Source organism: Mus pahari, chromosome 9 (assembly GCF_900095145.1).
Source record: "Mus pahari chromosome 9, PAHARI_EIJ_v1.1, whole genome shotgun sequence".
NCBI lineage: Eukaryota > Metazoa > Chordata > Mammalia > Rodentia > Muridae > Mus > Mus pahari.
The window spans coordinates 17612062-17622516 of record NC_034598.1 but is presented as its reverse complement, the minus strand read 5'-3'; the positions used below and the strand labels follow the sequence as shown (position 1 = coordinate 17622516).

Sequence of the window (10455 nt, the reverse complement as noted above, 5' to 3'; positions counted from 1 at the left end):
GGATGTGGAAAAAGAGGAACACTCCTTCATTGTTGAGGTGATTGCAAGCTGGTACATCTACTGTGGAAATCAGTCTGGTAGTTCCTCAGATAATTGGACAAAATACTACCTGCAGACCCAGCTATACCACTCCTGGGCATATACCCAGAAGATGCTCCAACATGTAATAAGGACACATGCTCCACTATGTTCATAGCAACCATGTTTATAATAGCTAGAAGCTGGAAAGAACCCAGATGTCCCTCAATAGAGGAATGGATACAGAAAATGTGGTACATTTGCACTCAGCTATTAAAAACAAAGACTTCACAAAATTTTCAGGCAAATGGATGGATCTAGGAAATATCATCCTGAGTGAGGTTACTCAGTCATAAAAGAACACAAATGGTATGTATTAACTGATAAGTGGATATTAGGCAAAGGATGTGGAATAGTCACAATACAAGTCATGGACCACATGATGCTCAAGAGGAAGGAAGACCATAGAGTGAATGTTATATTTCTACTTAGAAGGGGGAACAATATAATCAAAGGAAGTAGAGGATGGGAGGGACTTAGAAGGAAGAGAGGAGGGAGGGAAGAGGGGCAGAATCATGTAAGGGAGGAGATGGAAGAGATGTATAGAGGGTCAGGAAATTGAACAGAGGTGTATAGCAATGGGGGATGTGGAACTGGGGGTGGCAACCAGAAAGTCCCAGATGCCAGGAAAGCAAGAGCCTCCCAGGACACTATGGGGATGACATTGGCTGAAATACGCACAAAGGGGAAAGAGAAACTATTAAGATCATATTAAAAGGTTAGGCATGGACCCCTGTTTGAGGGATGGGGACACCCACCCATCTCCAAAATTTTAAACCAGAATTGCTCCTGTCTAAAGGAAATACAGGGAAGAAGAATGGAACAGAGACTGAAGGAAAGGCCATCCAGAGACTGAGCCCCCTGGAGATCCATCCCACATGCAGATACCAAACCCAGACACTATTGATGATGCCAAAAAGTGCTTGCTGACCGGAGCCTGATACAGCTGTCTCCTGAGAGGCTCTGCCAGATCCTGACCAATACAGATGTGGATGCTCAAATCCAACCATCGGACTGATCACAGAGGCCTCAATGGAGGAGTTAGGGGAAGGACTGAAGGAGCTGAAGGGACCTTATCTGCCATCAATGCGAGGGGAGGCCCTTGGTCCTGTGAAGGCTTGGTGCCCTAGTGTAAAGGAATGCCAGGGCAGTGAGTTGTGTGTGTTTGGGTGGGTGGGGGAGCACCCTCATAGAAGCAGGGTAATGGGGAATGGATAGGTGGTTTTCTGAGGGAAAACCGGGAAAGGAGATAATATTTGAAATGTAAACAAATAAAATATTCAGTTAAAAAAAAAAAGAAAAGAAAATGCCGACAGAGCACGCTCAGAAACTAAGATTCCCTCTTCCCAGACGACCCTCATTTGTCTCAAGTTGACCAAATGTAACCAGCACAATCACGTTGTCAGGAAATTATTAATTTTCTATTTTTAAGTATGATTTTACCAAAAATCATCTTTGAACTTACAATTTTATGAGAACTTTGAGTTTACCTGAGCAAAATACCTAAAGCCACTCAATTCCATGTGCACACACACTACACATACATTTATGCAAATAACAAGAAATCTGGGTAAAATGCAATTACTTAGCATTTAAATTAGTCTCCAAACTTTTTTTGTATTTATTAAAGTTTATGGACAACTGAATTCACTGCCTTCGTCCTATTAGAAAATGTTGTTACCAGATAGTAGAAAAGTCTAGAAAACATTTGTCAAAATATTTGCATAATAGGCGTGATTATGAATAAACTGTGTGATATACATATGTAAAAATGTTATAATGAGATTGGTATTTATATCATTTATTTGCACTAACTTAAAAAGAAAACATTTGGTGCCATATAATGAGCTGAGGCTCCCCTCCGCTGTCTGCCTACGTCATGCCTCTTTGAATCTACAGCTACCCTGAAATGCTACCATATTTGTTATGCAACTATGTCCTTATGATTCCTTTAGAAGTTTATCTACTACCCTCCATAAGGCAGAGAGATACTAAACTTAGAACTGCCTTCTAGTGAGGCACACCTTTTATAGCAAGTGTTAATTTCTCCATCATGTTGGTATATACAAAGTGTATAGGTGTGTGTGTGCATGCCACTGCATGGGTAGAGGTTCTCTTCTTTCTCCATGGGTTTCAGGGACCAAATACTCAAGCAGTATTGTGCAGCAAGTGCTTTAACATTATAATCCCTCTTAGCAACCCTATTGCATAAAATTAAAAGATAATTTTCATTCAATATATTTGGATCATATTCTTTCCCTTGCCCTAATCCTTCCCAGATCCTCCCTACCTCCCTAACCACCCAGCATCATTTCCATTTTCTCTGTCTCTCAAATAAAAAATAAAACAATGAAAAATCAAAACAAAAAAATGGAGAAAATGCCAAAATAAAACAAATATGGTTAAGTATTTTTAAAAGACTTGTTTTGAAAAATAAACTTTAAACTCATTCTCAACGATGCCTAAGTTACAGAATTTTCTGGATTCCCTTAAATTCCAAGAGATAATAATTGTAGCTAGGGAGTAACTCTGGGGTGTGGGCCAAGGACAAGCCATGGGTCCTTCTTGGTACTTGGGTACAGCCTGGGTTCAGCTACAGGTCAAGTTTCTCTTAAGATGGAGGCCAGTCCCAAGATGAAGTAGGTTTGGCCTCTCAGCCTAGTGCATATACATACACAGAGACAAAGCATTCACTGAAAATAAATCTCATTTTCATGTTGCCAGGAGTGGTGTTACAGGCCTTTAATCCCAACACTGAAATTCCCTGAGTTTCAGGTGAACCTGGTCCACAGGCCATCCAGAGCTACATAGAGAGACCCTATCTCAAAACAAACAAGCAAGTAAGAACATATACCAGTGAAATACTTATTTCTGGTGTATAAACATTTAAAAACATGTTCAAAGTTTATGGTAACAAATAAATATAAGTGAATAAACAGCATAATGACATAAATGACAGTGATCTCCAATACTGCTTTTTTCCTCTCTGATAAGTTTCATATTGCTTTTAGTTTTCCCCAGCAGAATAAGAGCCATTTGTGTCTGCTGCTGCTGCTACTACTACTACTACTACTACTACTACTATTACTACTGAAAGTGATAAAAGCCTAAGTTAACTGAATTTTATCTTTTCAAAATCGAGATTTCCAGGAGAAATAAAATAAAAGCAAGAATTCTTTTCTAAATAGCTGATCAACTTCTATAATTCTTTGGCATTGAAAGCAGCATGTTGTCCATTTTTTAAGCAGAAGGATTTTTCCCAGTCTGTTTCTTCCAGAAGATTCTACAACGTGCTTCAAAAGAAAAGCCAACAGGAAGCAAATCCCTTGACTTTGCTCTGGAGTCAAAGAATGCAATGTCCCAAAGATCTGTGTTTACAATTCTGTCAGTGAGCCTCTGTGTTTACATTCCATCAGTTCATCTCCAGCTCTCGTAGGCCCACTGTCACATGCTCAGCACCAGAGACTCTTGGAATCTGACATATTCTTATTGGTGAAAGAACTGTTTTCACTATCATCAAGAATCTGAATATTGAACACTTCTGGCCCTTGACGTTATCCTATGCTTCCAAGGTGTTTAGGGAAAATTAGGAATCATATCTTTGACATCTGTGAGCTGAATGGCTCCTAATAACCCTCATGAACTGAGCAAATGAGACAGAAACATGGCCCTCTTCATTGTAGTCATTACTTGCTTCGTGATTATTCTTGATACCCCCCAGTCTTGTCATACCCCAGATGATTTCGTGGCTGTCACTTCTCCTGGACATATCATGATTGGTGGTTTGTTTGCCATTCATGAAAAAATGTTGTCCACAGATGACCATCCCAGACGACCACAAATCCAGAAATGCGTTGGGTGAGTAAAACTTTAAAAAAAAAAAAATTACATGCAATTCAAAATTGTGCTGAGAGTTGGACTAAGACAGGCAGATGGCTTGGTTTCAATGACTTTTTAATAAAACAGAACATGTGTGTATTTTGCAGTTATATCTAGTTAGTTTTGTCATTCTTAAAATAGATTATTCAGCCCTATATGTGTAATCAGCTTCCAAGCACAGAGGTAGAGAATGCTTTACAATGATGCATTGTTTTGTTTTGTTTTATCATGCCTTTAAAAAAAAAAAATCTCTGAAGTCACTTTCAAGATTGTTGTAACCTGTTCTGCACTACAGGAAAGACACACAGCATGCTTATATTTCTGTCACCCTCAGCATATGCTTCATTATTATAAAATAGGTTTATTATTTTATGCCTTATTTAAAAGTTCACAGTCAGGTTTTTCGTGTTCACATTTCAACAATGGTGTATTCATTACACTCTAGAATAATTGAATCCTTTGCTACTAAGTTAGGAGTACACTTATCAATGCTCCTTTTTTCCTTTTTGGTGAGTGAACTGTAGCATGTAATTCTTGGGACTGTGTCATGTGAAAACTAAAACTGGGGAAAGCTGCAGATGGATTGGTGGTTTTTGGGTTTTTTGTTGTTGTTTTTTTTAAGGAAAACAAGATATTTTAATTAATTTCAATTGATCTTGTGAAACTGACTTGCAGTTCCTATCTGTAAAAATGAAGCCAGATAAACTCTAAGGACACAGGCAGTCTTGGCTTCAATTTATATCACAATATGATCATCAAACTTAAAATTGTGACTTAAAATTCTGATTACAACTTGATATAATCTTAAGGTCTTCTTTTATTTTACTTTTCTGTTTGCCTGTTTTGTTTCAAGATAAGGTCTCCTTATATATTCCAAGCTAGCCTCAACTCTTGATCTATTTTGTATTCTCCAGAATGTTGTAATTTCAAAAGCGAATCATCACATCTGATCTCGTTTGTTTGCTTGCTTGCTTTTTTGCTTGCTTATTTCCTTATCAAATTATGCTTTCTAAGCCTTATACAAAGGTTTTCAGTTCTTGCGAGATTCCTATGTCATACTAAGGTCCCCTCCCTTCTTTCATGCCCATTTGAACTGATGTTACTATAACTAGTGATTAGCTGAAATGGCACAAAATAATAACAGAAGATTTTCGGAGCACCAACTTGGTACTCAAAAAACTGAAGTCCATAATTTAAAGCCAATAAGCAATGATAAATATAAAATGAAACTTTTGATCTAACAAATTTCTTCTAGAAAAAAATCACATAAATGTTTTGTTTTATTGTCACTCTTCAAGAGAAATTATTTTTTAAAAGATTTATTTATTTATTATATGTAAGTACACGGTAGCTATCTTCAGACACACTGGAAGAGGGCATCGGATCCCATTACAGATGGTTGTGAGCGACCATGTGGTTGCTGGGATTTGAACTCAGGACCTCCAGAAGAACAGTCAATGCTCTTAACTGCTGAGCCATCTCTCCAGCCCGAGAAATTATTTTTAATAAACACTGAGTCACAGGTTAACAAGTACTGACATTACCTGGTCCCCGTTCTGAGCACTGGGGAAATCAAGACCATTGAGCTTACATAGAAGGAACTACGAAAATATGATGTGGTTTAATTATAAAGTAATTTACAAATCTTTTCTCTCATTTCTTTTTAGATAAAGATTATAAGAATGATATTCCACATTTCATCTTTAGACATCTCACAGTGACAGTCATCGTAATTTAATGAACTCCAAGGAAACTTTAGAATCAAAACCTTGTAGTTCTCCTTTATCCACTTAAAAGGCATCCACTGATCTTTCATTATATATGAGGTTAGGAGTATAATGTTTGTGTACAGCAGTGAATGAAATATCAGTGGATCAAGATTAAATTATTGACATCTCTGAAATAATTGCAAAGCAAGAAATGTTCCCTGAAACAGCTGTGTTTCTGATTTACACTAGTTATCATTCTCTAGACAACTATGTGCCTTTACCCAGGAATTCATAAAAGTCTTTAGAAATATTTATTTATTTAGAAATATGTATTTAGAAATATATGTATAGACATATGTGTGTATAACAACAATTAATTTTAAAAACAGCTCATGTATTTTAAAGAAAGCAAGGAGAGGTTATGGGAGAGTTTAAATAAAGAAAAAAGGAGAACATGATATCATTATACTCTCAAAAAATACTTTTAAAAATGAAAATTTAAATTTGTAAAAGTCTTATTTATCTGATTTCCAACCACAGCAGATTAAAACCACAAAACTCTAAGATAGGGTTTAACCTAAGAAGCATACGCACTGTTAGCAATACCATGCTTACATGTTAACAGCCAAAGAGAACAGAATTCACCATACCATGTATCACAGAGTATCAAAGAAAATGTTCAGCACAAACCCAAGATTTATCAAGAAAAGGCGAAACGCTGCACTGTAGAATAGTTAAGAAACTTGTTTTTGACATTGTCCCTGTTAAAGGTTTCCATTAAGAGTATTTTCCCTGGGGAAGTTGGAGGAAGTTCTGGGCGTGGCTGCAATAAAGGCGCTAAGGCAACTAATGGTTGCTGGGAAGAAACCCAGTCCCTCTCAAGAATGAATCTCCTTATTGGTTCTTCAATACAGAGTGATCAGCTTTGAAACCATATAATACAAGCAACCGAAATGATGTGTGTGTGTGTGTGTGTGTGTGTGTGTGTGTGTGAGTGTGTGTGTGTGTGTGTGTGAGTGTGTGTGTGTGTAAAGAAAAATAAAGAATAAGAAGCTATCAGCTAGAGTTGGAAGGACATGGGGGGTTGAGTGAGAATAACTAGTGGCAGGGGGCAGGACTGGAAGAAGGGGAACAGAGATAAAATTTTATTTTAATTAAAAAATAATGTACCTTTATTTTTGAAAGGTACATTGTTTACATTAACGAAATTGCCAACAAACAAATAGAAGACATTCTGCTAAAACTGATTATCAGGGGGGAGGGGAAGGGAATGGTTATTTTCAAATAAAATTCACACTTTTCATTAAATCAGCTTGATTCAACCAAAAATTATTCATCAAAGGATAGAGACAAGGGTGAGATATCTCCATATTAATTGGGAATTGCTATGCTTTGTTTCAGAAAATGTTTTTTTTTTTTTCTCAACAGATTTGAAATATCAGTGTTTCTTCAAACTCTGGCTATGATACACAGCATTGAGATGATCAATAACTCGACACTGTTATCCGGAGTCAAGCTGGGATATGAAATCTATGACACTTGTACCGAAGTCACAGCAGCAATGGCGGCCACTCTGAGGTTCCTCTCTAAATTCAACTGCTCTAGAGAAACTGTGACTTTTCAGTGTGACTATTCCAGCTACATGCCAAGGGTCAAGGCTGTCATAGGTGCTGGCTACTCTGAAATATCCATGGCTGTCTCAAGGATGCTAAACTTACAGCTCATGCCACAGGTAGGTGTTTTTGATCTACTTCCTTCCCTACATTGGCCCATCGATCACATTCGTTCTTTTGTAAGATCAGGGGAAGGTAGAAATTAGCTAGGAAGTAATTTCTGCAATATTCAACTGTTGCCTGTAATTATTAAAAAACAATCCATGCTATCGCCAGCTTAGCACAGCTGGTGGTCTCAGTCTATTTCCATTCTGGTACGAGAACGTATGATTCCCCTTGTCAGCGCCTCTCCCACCAACACTGGCTCTGCCTCTCCAGAGCTTCGAAATTGCCCCATAATCCACTATGGTTACCTTTCCCCTGGAACTGAGTTGAGTCACTTCAAAATGGAAAACATCAGACAACCGCTGGGCTCGAAATCTATCATTTCAAATTCATCAACTATTACATCTTAGAAAATTTCCACAGAGGATCTTCGTGGATTTTGCAACCCGATCTAACAGTGTGCACTCTCCATTTTGTCTGCTTTGCTCCCGCCTCCCTGTCCAAAAAGCAGCTTCCTTGTTCCCTCTTCCTCTCTCGAACCCAGAAGGGCAGCCTCCCCCTCAGCCAGTGATTCGCTTCTTGTCATCTTTATTACCCAATCGATCAATGGTCCAATGATCACATTTGTTCTTAGAATCAGGACAAGGTAGGAATTAGCTAGGAAGAAATTTCTGCAATATTCAACAACCAATTTCTGAACACTTTAAACTTGATTTAGAAAAGACACATAACTCTGAGCGTCTGCTGTCTCCATAATACCATCAACCAGGTTAAAAAAAGGCAATGCGATTAAACGTCCCTGAGTGCTAAGATGAGTTGATCTTTTTGTAGAGAGAGAAAAAGCTGTAGGAATCAAAGTGAACTGAGCTTGCTATGACTGGTTCCTGTGCTCTCCCACCATCACCCAAAAATTCTGTCCACTTTCAGGTGAGTTACGAATCCACTGCAGAAATCCTGAGTGACAAAATCCGCTTTCCTTCATTTTTACGGACTGTGCCCAGTGACTTCTATCAAACGAAAGCAATGGCCCACCTGATCCGACAATCAGGATGGAACTGGGTTGGTGCCATAACAACCGATGATGATTATGGAAGACTAGCTCTCAACACATTTGCAATCCAGGCTGCTGAAAACAATGTGTGCATTGCCTTCAAAGAGGTTCTGCCAGCCTTCCTCGCAGATAATACCATTGACGTGAGAATTAACCAGACTCTGGAAAAGATCATTGCAGAAGCCCAGGTCAATGTCATTGTGGTGTTTCTGAGGAAATTCCATGTTTTCAATCTCTTCACGAAAGCCATTGAAAGGAAAATAAGTAAGATCTGGATTGCTAGCGATAACTGGTCAACCGCCACCAAGATTATCACCATTCCTAATGTTAAGAAGCTTGGCAAAGTGGTGGGGTTTGCCTTTAAGAGAGGAAATATGTCTGCTTTCCACTCTTTTCTTCAAACTCTGCATATGTACCCCAATGACAATAACAAACCCCTACATGAATTTTCCATGCTCTTTTCTGCCTGTAAATACGTCAAAGACGGTGATTTGAGCCAATGCATATCCAACTATTCTCAGGCAACTTTGACCTATGACACGACCAAGACCGTTGAAAACCACTTATTCAAGAGAAATGATTTCCTCTGGCATTATACTGAGCCGGGACTCATTCACAGCATTCAGCTTGCAGTGTTCGCCCTTGCTCATGCCATCCGGGATCTGTGCCAAGCTCGAGACTGTGAGAAACCCGACGCCTTTCAGCCATGGGAGGTATTCACTCACATCCCCAAGCCTATTCCCTACCATCATCTCCTCCTCTCCCCTCTTGCTTCATTTTACAAAGACCCACAGTAAGCACTTTTAACCCCATCCCTTCTGCAAGTAGAAATTCTCAGTGTTTTCATAACCTGTATTACTAATATAACTTTGTATTTTTGATAATAGTTATATTTTATCCTCATTTCTTTCCCTAAGCCCCAAAATTTTGTCTTCTCTTCTGAGAATAGTGCTTTCTTCCTCCTTGGATTTATGGATTATTTTCAGTGTGTCATACACATTATATTCTTTAATGATTTTTACCCATACAACCATTTAGACCATGAAAGTGGAAAGATTATTTTGGTTACTACTAAGTACAATAGCATTCCCCTCATCTGAGATGCCCAGGCTATACATGTTGCAGATTCAATTTCTTAGGTACAGAGCAAGTGCTAGATGGAAAATTCATCTTTGCTTATATTTGACTTGTTCAAATAACTTAAAGATGGTATTATATAGTATTTTTAATGCAGGTTTATTGTGCCAGTGCAGTCAAATGTAGACTTTTTTCACTTTGGTTTCAAGTTGGTGCTCAAAACCTCAGATTTGTAGCATTTTCAATTCGGGATGCTTGTTTTGTATATAAGGAAACTAAGGACAAGAAGCACCATAGACATAACTCCAGGTCTGGTCTTCTTATATCCCTTCGAATTGCACAACAGGCACATTACAATCCTGTCCTCTAGTTAAATGTTCTTACTATCTTAATTAGGACATTCTCTTCAGGGCTTGAGGTTTGTGTTTTGTTATGTTTAAAAATTTGCTGTTTTGATTTTTTTTTGTATGAGTGTTTTGACTGCGTGTCTGTGTGTGTAGTTAGTGCATGAAACGCCTGCTGAAGCCAAAAAGAAAGGTCCAGGAATTAAAGATGGTTGTTAGCCACTATATGGGTACTGGGAATGGAACCCGGGTCCTCTCCAAGAGCTTACAACTTACTGAGCTGTCTCTTCAGCCCCCTGGAGTCTTCTTCAAAGGAATGATATTAGGACAATTACAATAACCTTTAAATGAAATACCAATTGTGCGTAAATGAATGTTTTCCATTCTCTTCTTGGATTATTTTGGAAAAACTCAAACTTAAAGTTTAATATGACTCTAATAAATGAAAAATCATATTCTTAATGACCTTAAACAAATCATGTAAAAGAAAGTACCCCCCCCCTTTTTTTTTTTTTTTTGGTTTTTTGAGACAGGGTTTCTCTGTGTAGTCCTGGCTGTCCTGGAACTCACTCTGTAGACCAGGCTGGCCTTGAACTCAG

The 10455-nt window shown here is 38.2% G+C and overlaps 1 protein-coding gene across 3 annotated transcripts in view; it reads left to right on the top strand.

Moving 5' to 3' along the window:
* Positions 1-3715: 3715 nt before the first annotated feature.
* The window catches only part of Gprc6a (G protein-coupled receptor class C group 6 member A), an 18880-nt gene continuing 12140 nt past the window's right edge, over positions 3716-10455 (top strand). Inside the window, exons 1-3 of one of the 3 annotated variants that reach the window (XM_021205598.1) lie at positions 3716-3936; positions 7095-7398; positions 8312-9148. In XM_021205598.1, the coding sequence (XP_021061257.1) occupies positions 3743-3936; positions 7095-7398; positions 8312-9148 (1335 nt within the window). In that variant the 5' untranslated portion in view covers positions 3716-3742. The remainder of the gene's footprint in view (positions 3937-7094; positions 7399-8311; positions 9149-10455) is intronic. The other 2 variants (XM_021205600.1, XM_021205599.1) reach the window with 2 other exon arrangements.